We start from the raw sequence: 14,474 nt of genomic DNA, 5'->3' as shown, positions 1-14,474 counted from the left end.
GTGAGACATAAATCACCCCAATTCATATTTAAAGGGACGAACATACCCAGTTCTGATCCCCCATGCACAGACAAAACATCTGATATCAACGATCGTTCTTCGAGACAAATCGACAACAAATGGATTTTGCCAAGCTGGGGTAGCTTCATGTGAAGGTCGGATCCACAATTGCTCCTTCCACCTGAACCAAAGTCGGGTTTTCCATACCGGATCCATCATAGGTTTTTCTGTTAAGCAATGTTTACATCAGTGCACTGTTTATTTTCACCGAATATTTTCTGTCCATATTTGTTTAATTCGTTTTCTTTTTTTTCATGCAACCTTGGCTTTCTCGGATAGCCGGACTTTAATCGCTTCGGTTTTGAGATCGTTTTATCATCCCTTCTCTTTTACTTCTCTTCCCCACCCCATAAATTGTCCTTTCTGCCTTTTCAACACTTCCATTCCCCCTCGTTTCAAAAACAATAAAAATTTTAAAATCTCCTCAAAACACTATCTTATTCTGACTTCAATCTGTACTTCCTGTATGTCTCCTTTTTCTCTCTCATTTTCTCATGATCTTCATTGAATAAATTGCTTCATACTGATGCCGGATTCAAACGCTTCAGTTCCCTGATTTCTCTGCCATCACCACACCATGTGTTCTTCATCATAATATGTTTCTTCCTCTTCTTCTTCACAAGGCATATTTTTCAAACCTGACTCTCACCGAAGAGATTGGTCTGTCATCCGTCCTCCGTTTGTTGCAACACGACATTTCTCCTTGCCTTCAACAATTCCTTACATCCATCCCATGATCTTCATCTCAGAATGCTAAATATGGGGATCTTGAAAAGTCCACTTTGCAGAGGTTATCTGTACACAACAATCAAATCCCCATCATGTTCTTTAAGTGTCATACCCAGACATGTCAGTACCCTCCAACATTCCCCCTCTTCAGCATCCCTCCACTTCATGACCCCCCACCTCCCTCCCCCATCTCTGCATCCCCCCTCACCACATGCTCTCCAAGATACCCCCTCAATGCTCATGCTCTCCCCACCCCTCTCATCATTCCCTCCAACCTGCACCTTCCCAGCCTCCTCCCCCATCCTGCTCTCAGACAGTGACCTCCACACCAGCGAGTCTGGCAGGTAATTCAAGGATATTGGTAGGGACTGCAAGCAACCCCCTCTCTTCAGAACTGGTCTCCCATATCGACTGCACCTGATATTAACTCAGCCTGGGAATTATTCTACATAAACCTCTCTCTTTTATTTTTTGTCCGTCTGTCTCTCTCCCCATCTTCCCACCCATGGTACATTGAATCCTGCGGTGAGGCAGTTGCCTCTGAAACAACTTACCTTCTCTTCCTGGAAGGCAATCTCAGTGCATTCAAAAAAGTCCACAACAAGTGTGTCCACTCTCAAGAGAGTTAGAAAACACCATTTGTCAAACCTCAAGAATGATCTTTCAAACTTGTGTCCCTCCTCTAAAACCAAGGAGCACCTTGTTAAGTCAGGCTCTGGTGTATGTTCCCCTTCCATTCCTTCCCTCATTGAGCATGGCATCAGAGCTGACTCCACTCATGAGAAGGCCAAATGCCTCAATTCTGTGTTTGCTTCAAAATCTTGCATCCCCAACCCCTCACTATCTGCACCCATCCTTCCCTGTTGTACCCAACTGCTCCTGGACTCTTGTCTTTTGCACATGAGAAGTTTCTGTCAACCCTCAATTCTGACTCCACTACTGGACCGGATGGCATCAGCTCACGTGTGCTAAAAACCTGCTCTTGCACATCCTTCTCTGCTCTTTTCACCCTGTCATTTACACTCGGTCATCTTCCATCTGCTTGAAAATCAGCCAACATCACTGCAATACATAAAAGGGTGCAAAAACTGTTCCCCTTAACTACAGACCTATCAGCTTACTTCCAATCATCAGCAAGGTCATGGAATCCATCAGTGCAGTTGATATCAAATCATTCCTTTTCTACAACCACCTCATCTTTGGTTTCAGACCAGGTCACTTCACTTTGGAAAGGCTGCTTCCACTCTCCCAATAATGGATGGAGCCCTCGATAGAAGACGTGATCAGGGCCGTGTCTCTGGAAATATTGTGTGCTTTTGATACAGTCTGGCATCCTGCCTTGCACTCGAAACTCTCTGGTCATGGCATCCACGGGCAACTCCACACATGGCTTACTGACTTCCTCTATTCTCAGAGCGAATGTGTGGCACTCAACGGAATCCTTTCATCTCCTCTCCCCGTCAAGGCTGGAGTACCCCAAGGCAGTGTTCTGGGCCTAGTCAAATTCTTGATCTTCATCAATGATCTCTCCAACTCTGGAAAATCCTCTTTATCTATTTGCTGATGATTCCACCCTCTGCCATAACATCCTCATCCTTCAGACAGGCAGGCTGCAGCCTCTTCCCTTTCTTTAAACCATGGAAGAAAAAAAAACAATCACAAGCTGGTCGAATACTTGGAATATGTCTTTCAATCCTGAGAAACTGCACACTCACTATCCCTCTCGGAAAGAACCGCCTGGTAAACCTCCCCCACCCCAATCTACTTTCTTACCAATCCTCTTGAGGAAGTTCAGTCATTCAAACTCCTGGGTCTCACCAACAGCCATGATCTTTCTTGGGCAAACCACATTTCAATGTTGTCCTCCAAACAAGCTGCCGACTGGGCATCCTCCATTGTACAAAGTCCTTCCTTGGCACTCCTGAACACCGATCCACCGACAAGGCCTTCATCCACAGCTTGATAGAGTACTGCTTTCCCTCTGGCTTGGCTCCCCTGCCTCATCTTTCTCAGCACAACGCTGCGGAAACCAAAGAAGGCCTTCAAGATCATTGGAATCTCCTGTGCTGAAGCTGAGTCGATGGGCATATTACTTTATCATTGCAGACAGGTTAGTGGTCTCTATCTTTTAAAGCCTGCTCTCTGGTTTTGCACACTCTGCTCTTTCTGTGCTTTGTACTTTTCACTTCATCTTCAATCTTCCATCTTTCTCTTCTTTTCACATGGTTTCCATCTCATCTGGATGAAAATGTACTTTCAACGTTCCAATACGAATGAACAAAGCAACGGGTTTCAAGTAAAAATTGGATTAAAGGTTACGGCACATTATCTTAATCGTGGTTTTGTCCACCACAATGGTAACGACTAATTAACAAGATGTGTGAACCATCAACGCAAGTAAGTCGCCGTACACTTCCACTCCACTTGCACTTCGTGACACGTGCACCAAAGGACCCATTGGCTGCTCGTTTCGGAGCCAGTGTTACTTAAATCCAACCATGACTTTCATAAATGAATATTATCACTAACTTATCTCAAGTAATGCAGAGTTCTATTACTTAGCTTACTGATGAGGAAAGCAGGCATCAAGTGATGTCATCTCATTAGGCCCTCTCCCCTCTGAGGTTCAGCACGGCATCCTTACGAGAGCCAACATTGAAAGCCACAATGCACTCTCTACACACCAACTTACCTTGGCATGCTTTTCAGCTTCCTCTTTGATGTCCTTTGGTATGAGCTTGTGTTTGCCATTTGTTTCTATGAGGAGGTGGGGAGCATTTTGACCATTTATTGCAAAACAAGGGAATGGTATCTGTTGCACATTTTCTTTGAGATGACAAACTCAAACCTCTTACCTGCACTGACCCAACTGAGCTCCAGTGCGAATGCTTTGTCTTTCACCTCGTCATGAACAATGTATATTCTGGGAAACAAGCAACACCATTAATCAATTCCTCATAAAATCACATTTCCAAATGGGGGGGGGGGGGGCTACCAAACGTATGAAATAAGCAAACGGTGGTTTACAAAAAGCCTGAAAAGAAGAATCATCCATCGAGCCCAAATAAATTCACATTTTACTTTAAGCTTTAAGCAAAGGATTAGCCCATCAACTTTTCCCTTCAAAATATCTACCCTTCCTCGTCCGATCTAACAAGTTGGCAGCACCTCGACTTGCTCGCTTCACATCGGCATCACAGGGAGTCAAAAGTTGGCCCAACCTGCTCGAATAGGAGCGTCATCGTATCAATTGCCAAATGTCATGACGTTTGTCTCAAACATCGGCCCGTTTGGCATTCCTATGCAAGCGCTTATGTCTTAATGCTGGGTTCACTGGTTCAAATCCTACATACTGGTCTTTGTCTACTAATATCCTTGCAATTCATTTGAGGTGCAAGCCGTCTCCCCGTGTCTTTGTCCGTGTGTGATTACGTATGAGCTTATCACGGGAGAAAACGTACATGTGCAGGACACAAATTGTCCTTGTGCTGTGGAAGCTTGATCTCACGTTGTGGATTAACACAGATCTCAAAATTAAATTGTTAACCAGCCAAGCAAGCTAACCGCACGTTATAAAAGTCACCCAATTACTCAGTGCACTCACATTTTTGCAACTTCTTTCACAAGCTCTTTGCAAGTCAGGTTTTTCATCTGCAAAAGGAGAGTAAAACAAATGGATATATCAAGAAATTCCAAAATTTGACAAAGAAGGCAAAGCCTGTTTGACCTATTCAGCAAATTGTTCGAATACATTGATCATGCACACGTCGTTACACGACTGGGACACGCGTCTTGCCTTTCTTGCATATATACTCAACTTTAGCGGAATGAATGCCAGACTCCAGCACTTCTACTCAAGAAGGGTCAGAAGGACGAGGCGACATGGAAAGGCTAGTTTTCTTCATGACAACACAACCAAACCGCTGTGATGGAAACCAGTAAAATAGACACCCCGTAACACTCGGTCCCATCGCTCGGAACATCGTCTCGTTCGGCTTTTCCATTTGTTGTACTCGACGAAGGCGGCTGTGTATTTGCTCGTGGGAGTTATAGATCCCATGGAGTTGGCCGGCCTTGCAGCCAAAATCTAACTCCTGGACCAATGATGCAGGGTGACCCCATCAGCCCCTTCGCAATGATGCAACGACAAGACCAGATTTGTAAGTCAATACCAGTGAAAATTGACAAAAAACAAAGAGGACACCTTGAAGCATCCCATTGTGAATCATGAATATGCTCAAGATTCAACAAGAAGCATTTCATTACAGCTCCACAGCTGCTGGTGAAGTCATCCTTTCTTGCACGCTGTTAAGTAAAAGCCCAATGTAAGCAAGCACATTTCCATAGGCCTCTCCCTGTTGGTTTTCTGTCCAAAAACAGAAGGGCAAAGCCCCAAAATAGAATGAAAAGGAATCTCCAAATAGGCGTGCGTCCAAAGACATCTGCTTCACAGCTCGCTGCTGCAGCCAAGCTGAGCGAAGTAACGTAATGTTAAAACAGCAGAGGGATTGAGAGGTGACAGAAGCTCAGCTACAGTTGCAGTTGATCTGTAAATACGACGCTCCTTTAAACCCATGTTCTTGTGCATGTCCTCCCCAAGGCCAACTCTTTCTGGGTTTCCAGTTTTTCTTTCCACTTCTATAATTGAAATCTGTGACTGTATCTACCTTGTTCACCCCCTGTATCCTCTTCTCTGCTTGCAGTCATTCTTCCCTTCTCCACATCCCTTATTTTTCTTACTCTCTCTGTCAGTGCTAATCTGTTGGTGGACAGGAAGACCAATGGATAGCATCAACAGAACGATGACCAAGATAATGCTAACCACCATGGGAAGCAAGCAGCTGACATTTCGGACATGATTCCTTCGTCAGAGCAAATGAGGGGAGACGGGTGAGTAGCGAAGGTCGGTTTAGTGTGGGAGTGGTTCATTTTAGCATGGGGGGGGTGGGTCATGGTTCAGGTGTCAAAGGGGAATGGGACTGGGAGAAAAGTTAAAATAATGGGGAAACAGAGCAAAAGGAGGATGTTAAAAAAAACTAAAAGAACGTTACAAAGTGGTAAAAATATGAAAGTTAAAAAAACTACCATCAACCGGGCACATACCTCCAGTTTCTCAATCTCAGTTTTTGCCGCTTGCTTGGCCTTTCCGATAGCACAACCCCAGTAACCCTGAAGAAAGTTTGGGTCAGGGGGTGCTGATGTTGAAGGACAAAGTGACATTACAGGATAAGATGAGCAAATTTGAATGAGGATATAAAATGCTGTGGCAAAAGACTATCATGAAGGAAGAGCATCTGCTCTCCCCAAAAATATGACACATTGCCATGATGACGTCATTTGGTTGCAATGTCCCTCAGTTTGGGTTCCAAGTTCCTTCACAGCCAGATAACGTCTCCGCTCCGAGAGTCTGAAAGCCGTGACAATACGTTTCACAGCATGGTCTTGTTTAACTGTTTGAAGTCATTGTTTGCGTTAATTTTGAGCGCAAACTTATTTGAAGAGAAATTAAGAGCAGTGATTCACATATATATATATATATATATATATATATATATATATATATATATATATATATATATATATATATATATATATATATATATACATACATACATACATACAGTCATGCGCCGCATAACGACGTTTCGGGCAACAACGGATCGCAAATACGACGGTGGTCCCATAATCGCATTTACGACGGATCTGCCAGCTCCATTATAATGGAGCTGAAAAATTCCTATCGCAGAGTGATGTAGCCGACGTAGCACTGCCAGTCGTATAAAAATAGCACATACAATTATGTACACTGTACAGTACATAATACTTCATAATGATAATAAACGACAGTGTGGCCCCGTTATAATGCAATCGTTGAGGTCCATAAAATGTCATCGCGAAAAAGCAGGGTCGTGCTAAATCGGGATTCAAGGAAATCGGCTTTCAAACTGAACCAATGTTTCCACGTTTACCTTCCAGCAAGTAAATTACCTTTGAATTTAAGAATTCCGCGAATAAATCGTTGTTGTTAGTCGAAATTAAAACACAAATTTATTTTTGGTGAATCTTTTTATGTTGGTAAAACAATCACACTGTTCCGAAAATATATATCACAACTGACAGGTGCTAGTTTCTTCATTTATAAATTATAACATCGATGCAGTGATTACGTATATATAAAATCCAAACGCTATTTATTCACCTTTCTATAAATATAATCGATGCGAGAGGAGATTGTAAGCTGCCGCTAACACACATGGCCGTCATGAACAGCACAAAGGTAAAACTAACGTGTCTTCCATCTCTCTTGGATGTGTGTTACAATTGCCGACAGTATTCAGTACAGTAACATGCTGTACAGGTTTGTATCCGAGGAGCAATAGGCTACACCATCTAGCCTAGGTGTCTCGGTTTGTGTAAGTACGATGTTCGAAAACGAAAAATATATATATGCATATGTATATGTATATGTATATGTATATATATATATATATGTATATATATATATATATATATATATATATATATATATATATATATATATATATATATATATATATATATATATATGTATGATGTTCGCACAATGACGACGTCGGTTAACGACGCATTTCTCAGAACGTAACCCCATCGTTAAGTGGCACATGACTGTACATACATATACATATATATATATATATATATATATATATATATATATATATATATATATATATTGTTACGGCTGTGGAAATTCGCATTACACCATGAAGGGTCCTCAGGTGAGATATATCGGTAACTTCATGTGTAGTTCGCCCAAACCCGTTGTATAGAGGGAATTTATGTGATTCATCCGGGCTGCGACGCTTTGAGTTAGCCATTTTTTCTGTTCTATATTTATTTTGAACCAACCACGTCTCAACCGCCATCACACAACAACCACACCACCGCCACCATCTACGCTCCCACATCATCGCATCACCGCCATTCCCAAACGGCACCATAACCAACAAACCACCACCAAAAACCCTCCACCACCTTCACCTTTCTCTCCTTCTACGGCCATTTCCGCACCACCTGTGAACACTGAACGTCGGGCTGTCTCAGGCCCATTGGGCGATTGTGCCGAACGCACCGAGCCGCGAGCGCGAATAGCGGCCTTTCCTAGGGAAAATTCGGATCAAAAACACGACACGCCCACTTCTCCTCCGTCCAATTAGCGAGCGCGGGGCGGCTTGGCCCCGCCTCCAGGCACGCATGTGTGAAGTCGATATATGCAAATTCTAGGATCAGGGGAGGTTCACACCCCAGTTTCCTCCGACCAATGGGTGAGCGTGGCTCCGCCCCCGAGGTCATTCTGATCCGAATATTTGCAGACTAGTTTCTCCTGCCCGCCTATAAAAAGGCGGGCGCAAGGCAAATTGAGGGTGGGCAGAGTCAAGTCGGTCGGGTGAGGAGAGTGCGGAAACTGAAAAGAGGGGGAGAATCGAGTCGGTCGGGTGAGGAGAGTGCGGAGCTGAGAAGAGTTGCGGGAAGAGGCAAAGGAGCTCGGGTCCGAGGCGAGAAGGACGGAGGTCGGCGACGAGGTTACGGTGTGGGGAAATCGCTCGTCTCGTCGCGGGCCCCAAGCCAGCCAACTATTCTCCTCCCCCAGGGCATCAACAATTCCCCCTCCCCCCCCCCCGCGCTGAGATAGTGCAAAAGGGGGCCCCGTTCCCACCCCACTCCAAACGTCGTGCCAACGAAACCTGCCAAGGAGCACGGAGTCGGGGCACAGCCGCGCGGCCACATTTGCGGCTCGCCTGCCAACGCGTCACGAGGACGCGGGTAGGACCCCCCCCCCCCCGGTCTCGCGGACCTGGCCGCTCCTCCAGGTCACGCGCACATTTGGCCTACAGGCCTGTCTGCCTCCTTGTCGATGAGGGTGGCTTCTTTCCTTTGCTTTTGTGTAAATGTGTTGGCGCCGTCTGTGAAGTAAAGCTGTATAAGTGTTGCCGTGTGTGCGCGTAGTCGGTATTAACTCTGCGTCGTTGTTGCTTTTATTGTTTTGGTTGCTTTATGTGCATTTTGACTGTATGGCTGTATATACGTGCTTTCCGTGTGCCGGGAAATAAATGTGCATTGTGTGAACTGTTTTTCCCGTTTCGCTTCGTCTTTTCATAATTGAATCTCCATCCTGCTTCACGTAAAGGGTTCGTAGTGGGTGCAAAACGCCCGGTAAATAATCTGAACCGTCGAGGTCGACGATAACACCTCTCGGTTATCCCGATAGTACGGAACGGGCCGCACAAGCGGCTCATGTCCGGAGTCGACCTGCGGCGAGGTACGATCGCCCGGTTTACCATCTGCGTGGGTACTTAGGTAGGTCGAGTTTGGCAAACAACCCTATCCTACGCGGGTGGCCGATTGGCACGATTGTGGTGAGGTCAAAAGGCCCACCCGTGACTGGCTCCAGGCGATAGTTCCCAGAGGGTCACGACTGAATTGTCCGTCCGGTGGGCGACGTGCCGCGATCCGAGTTACGTGGCCGTCTACACGCCGGCGGGCGCGAATTCGCAACACTGGTGTCAGGTCGTGGGACACAAACCCATCCCCCTCCTCGCAACATTGGTGTCAGAGAGCGGGAAACAAACTCTCCTGCCTCCAAGCTAAATTCACGGGGAATCGGTTCAGGGGTGAGAGGAGCGACCCCCGATTCCTACCAAATTACGAGCAATGAAAATTAACCCCTTACGAGAAATAAGATGGAGTCTCAAGGCGAGCGGGAGCTGGGGGTAGATATGGATTTCGAATGTGTAGAATCCATGGTCCAGGATGGAGATCCCGAGCAGGAAATGTTGGTTGTGCAGGAACACGAACTCCCCCAACTGAACCCAGAGCCCGAAATGGGCGCGGCAGCGGCCGCGGTGTATGACACCTCCCCTCCCCCTCTCCGCCAAAACCCCCCCGATATTGGCCGAATCGGCTCAGCCGAGCACACTCGACATGGCCCAGCTCTTCGCCATGCTGGCAGAAATGAAAGCGAATGTACAACAGATGAGTGATACAATGGATGCGAACATGCAAGCATTCAGGAGCGATATGCGGACAATGCGGGGTGAAATGCAGAGCGTGGGGAAATATCTGCAGGCAGGCATTATGGCAATGGCGAGGAGCGAAACGCGGACGAGAAAATGGCGCCGCCACGTGCTGGGACGGGCGAGCTGGGGGGGAGTGCAACGGCGTCCGGCCCGCGATGAAGACTGGCGAGGTCATGACGAGCGACGTCGTAATTAATGGGGAGACCGAAACATGTAAAACAGAGACGACGAAGGAAATAGAAGTATTGCCAGAGACGCAGGAGGTAGTCGTAGAGGAAATGATAATAGAGACAACGGCAGAATTAATAATGGAGACGAAAGAGACAAAAGAGGAAACAGCAGAGACGAAAAGCGAGGAAGAAACGGAGGTAATGGACGACGTGACGGGATTGACGGAGACGCAGGAATTGAAAGAAATAACAGAGACACGGGAGATAGGAACGATAGAGGAGAAACTACACGATGAAGATGGAGTGGAAGAAACTAAAGACGAACACACACACAGAGGTAGCGAGGCTTAATGAGGGGGAGCTGGCAGACCATATAAGGACCCGGTGCGAGCAGCTGGGTGGCCTCCTTCGGGAACGAGGGGAGGGAGTATGCCTCCTTGAGGCGACTCACGACCAGGCGGGTTCGGTCGTGCTTTGCGAAGTCGAGGGGAGGAGTGCTGCGAACGGGTGCACGCCGAGCTTGGGGGGTATAGAGACCCCGGAACCCCTTGTGGTGGCAATGATCCCCAGTGTGGTTGTCCCGGTGCGTGTGGTGCAAGGTGTGAGTGCGACCCCGTGTGTGAGTGGTGTGGTCGCGAGTGTGCCGAAGAGCGTGCTTCCCAGCACGCTGTGTGTGAAAGGGGCACCGCAGGTGGAAGAGACCACGTGCGCGCAGGAAACGGCATGCGTGTGCGAACAGCCGAGTGGGAGTGCGGCCCCGTGTGTGAGTGGTGTGGTGGCAAGTGTGCCGAAGTGCGTGCTTCCCAGCACGCCGTGTGTGGATGAGGCACCGCGTGTGAGTGTCACCGCGTGTGTGAGTGAAAGGGTCCGTGTGAGGGAGACCATGTGTGTGAGAGAGCGGTATGCAAGGGAGATGTCGGTCGGCATGCGTGAGCATGCAGCCGTGTCTCCCGGTGTGAATGTGATGGAGTGGTGTACGGGCGTCGTGACACACAGGAGTGTGTGCGTGGAACGGAGACGACAGCAACAGAGGGACAAAAGCCGGGTCGCGGCCATAGCTGTTTCGGGGACCGCACCGGGTTCACCCGGCAGCGAGCGCGAGGTCCGTGCTGTGCAACACACGAGGCCGCCACGTGCTCGCTTGCGGGAGTGAAGCCCGGTCCGGAAACGAGCGTGGTGAATGTTGCCGATCCCGCGACGGACAAAGTTTAGGCAGGATTTTGGATTCGGATCGGATGGGTTCTCCACGCGGGCGTGTGTTAAGCTCCAACGGGCAGAGCACATGTGTTCGTGTGGGGAACCCCTCGAAGCGCGGGGCTTGTGGTTTTTTTATGTGCCGGGTGACGTCATGGCTGCGTGTAGGGTTGGAATCCGGCAGGAGGGGTATCCCTGCCGGATGGTACCGTCCAATAAGGAGGATGAACGCGAGCAGATGCCATGACGTCACGCCAAAGGTGCGCGGCTGTGAATCGCCGCGCTTGTGCGTAGGTTGCGAGTTGCCGTGCTGGTGCTGCGCGTAATTGGGAAAAAAAAATGAAAAACAAAAGCAAGCCTCGCTTTCAGGGTGAACAGGATCCCTGGGCAAGGGGTGGAAGACCCCGTTTGGCCGGGCACAGGATGACACGAGCTAGGGGGAAGGGTTAGAGTTAGTTAGACCGGCTTCATGGGGTAGGGGTAAGTCCTCATGGGGCCCGTGGAATGGATTAGGAAGAGGGATGTAGTTGAGATTTAGGTTGGGGAAATGATTTTTAGAGATTTGGAGACAGTGACAGACTGTGGATGTGTAGTGGGGACGTAGGTTAGCTACGTAGGTTAAAAGGAACGTGCTATAGTGTAAGGGATGACGTGGGAGCACGAGTTAGTAAGGGGATGTAGTGAGCAGGATGGCAGAGATTCAGTGGTGAGTTGTGAAGTGTGAAGTGGAAACATGTGCTTGGTGAGTGAGTGAGGCCAGTGGGTCTGTGTGAATGGAGCGAATGTGGAATGCATGGTGCGATGAATGATTGGGGGGAGGAGTGACTCCCGCCCAAGGGACCCCGGGGTCAGTGTAGAGTGAGTTAGGGGGTTAGTCAAATTGACAAAATGGAGGTCGTTTTGTTGTTGGTGGGAATGTAGGCTTGAACCCATTTTGGAGGGGTGCAGGAGCCCTGTTGACGGGCTGGGAGCGTGGCTGCGAAAGGGAGTATCGCTGAGTGGGTACCCCGGGCACCGGGCTAGTCGGCCATGGTAGGCCAAGGGCCCATGGGGGGCCGGGATAGCGTAGTGGGCACGGGTGCGCCCGCATGATGCGGGGGCCCGGGGCGCCGTTAGCAGTGTGGGCAGTGTTGTGGGCACGGGTGTCCCTCGGAAAGGGGCCCGGGAAGCCAGCATGCCACGTGAGCGTTTCAGGGGAGTCGCCATGGAGGGCACTCCCCGGTGTTTCGGGAGCTGGTAGGCTCGGAGGCAGTGTAGTGCCCGGGGGTGCCATAGCTGGAGAATCGGCAGAGGGAAGTGCCTGCCAAGGGAGCCACGTGTCCCAGCCATGAAACCGTGTGAGGGCACGGGAAGAAAATTGGGGGGCGAGGCCTGAAATTGTGTGGACACCAACACAGGCGACGGGAATCCTGGTTGTTAGAACCGATAGATTAAGTGAGAGGCGCTTGTTGAAAGCCCCGAGGTAGTTTAATAGTTAAATGGTTAGGGTAGATTAGGAAGTGTTCCCCTCCGCACCATCTATCCCTTCGCTCTCGTTCTGGGCCGCTGGACCCACTTTGGGTTAAGATCGCTGAAGTCTGGGAAGGCCATCCTGAGGCTTCATTGGGCCTCGACACACGACGCTAGCCCTCCCTTATCCCCCTCCGGGAAGGGAACGTAGGGGTTGGGAGTAGGCTAGGAGACAATAGGTTAGCCAAACAGAGACATAAAGGGGGTTAGGGGACGATTTATAGTGGGGAAGAGTGGAAAAAAAAAACAAAACAAAAAAAACAACAAAAAAATTAATTGGGGCTAAATTGGGTTTTACAAATTAAGGGAGTGGGTATGGACAGTGACAGGCAAAGGCGATAGGTGGGAGGGAGACAGGTAGGTAGGTCCGAGCCCGCCTTCCGAGTGGCCAGCACCACTGCACTCCCTCCACCAACCTCCATCTCAAGGCAAGAGGCCGGCCAACTTCATCGGCTGTTGTTTTGCTGCGAGGCCTGTACCGGCCGGATCGTCTGCAGCTGTTCTTCAAGGCCTGTGCCGGCCAGTTCATCTGCCGGCTCTGTTTGCCTGCAATGGCCTTGTTCTGCAGGCTGTGTTTGCCTGCAGCGGCCTTGTTCTGCAGGCCGTGTTTGCCTGCTGCCTTTGCCATGCCATGCCCACTGCCCCTGTTCACCAGCCCCGTTCAATTTTGCTTTGCCCCCCCCCCCTGTTCATTTCCATGTGCGCCAGGATCGTCGTCGCAAGTTGTACGGACTGTCCTGTTGTCAGCTACAACACGGGCCTGCAGTGGCGGCCCGTGCGCCGGTTCACCGTTGACTTTTACCTTTCTCCTGCAGAGTCCATTGATCCTGGGCCATGGTTTAGTGTAAAATTTGTAAGTAAGATGTACTGTAAATATGAGTGCGCCCCCAGCATGTCTGTCTTGCGCCGGCAATTTTATTTAAGTCGTCCGTGTGAGTGGGTTTGTTTAGTTAGTTACTCAGCCCTCAGGTTATTTATTTTGGGGACACGAATACCATGAATGTCGCACTCAGGGATCCGTAGGTAAAACGTACTAGGGGAGAACTACACATGATGGCACACGAGAATTTGACGACTCGGGACGAGTCTGTAAAAAGGGGAGGGGGTAGTGTTACGGCTGTGGAAATTCGCATTACAGCATGAAGGGCCCGTAGGTGAGATATCTCTAAGTACACGTGGAGTTCGCCCAAACCCGCTGTTTCGAGGGAATTTATGTGATTCATCCGGGCTGCGGCGCTTTGAGTTAGCCATTTTTTCTGTTCTATCTTTATTTTGAACCAACCACGTCTCAACCGCCATCACACAACAACCACGCCACCGCCACCATCGACGCTCCCACATCATCGCATCACCGCCATTCCCAAACGGCACCATAACCATCAAACCACCACCGAAAACCCTCCACCACCTTCACCTCTCTCCTTCTACGGCCATTCCCGCACCACCTGTGAACACTGAACTGTCTCGGGCCCGTTCGGCGATTGTTGCCGAACGCACCAAGCCGCGAGCACGAATAGCGGTCTTTCCGAGGGAAAATTCGGATCAAAAACGCTACACGCCCACTTTTCCTCCATCCAATTAGCGAGCGCGGGGCGGCTTGGCCCTGCCTCCAGGCGCGTGTGTGTGAAGTCGATATATGCAAATTCTAGGATCAGGGGAGGTTCAAGCCCCCGTTTCCTCCGACCAATGGGCGAGCGTGGCTCCGCCTCCGAGGTCATTCTGATCCGAATATTTGCATACTGGCTTCTCCTGCCCG

At 49.1% G+C, this 14,474-nt stretch overlaps 1 protein-coding gene across 1 annotated transcript in view; it reads right to left on the bottom strand.

Annotated features, from left to right (window-relative positions):
• PSMA3 (proteasome 20S subunit alpha 3) overlaps nt 1-14,474 on the bottom strand; it is an 87,135-nt gene that overhangs the window by 2,573 nt on the left and 70,088 nt on the right. Inside the window, exons 7-10 of the mRNA XM_085887210.1 lie at nt 5,893-5,958; nt 4,394-4,440; nt 3,645-3,712; nt 3,482-3,546 (exon numbers count right to left, since the gene is read on the bottom strand). Coding sequence (XP_085743336.1) covers nt 3,482-3,546; nt 3,645-3,712; nt 4,394-4,440; nt 5,893-5,958 — 246 coding nt within the window. The remainder of the gene's footprint in view (nt 1-3,481; nt 3,547-3,644; nt 3,713-4,393; nt 4,441-5,892; nt 5,959-14,474) is intronic.

This window comes from Eptatretus burgeri, chromosome 7 (assembly GCF_056783735.1).
Source record: "Eptatretus burgeri isolate ZD-2024b chromosome 7, Ebu_testis_v1, whole genome shotgun sequence".
Classification (NCBI taxonomy): Eukaryota; Metazoa; Chordata; class Myxini; order Myxiniformes; family Myxinidae; genus Eptatretus; species Eptatretus burgeri.
Note: the sequence above shows the minus strand (reverse complement) of the source record. Positions and strands in the feature narration are given on the sequence as shown.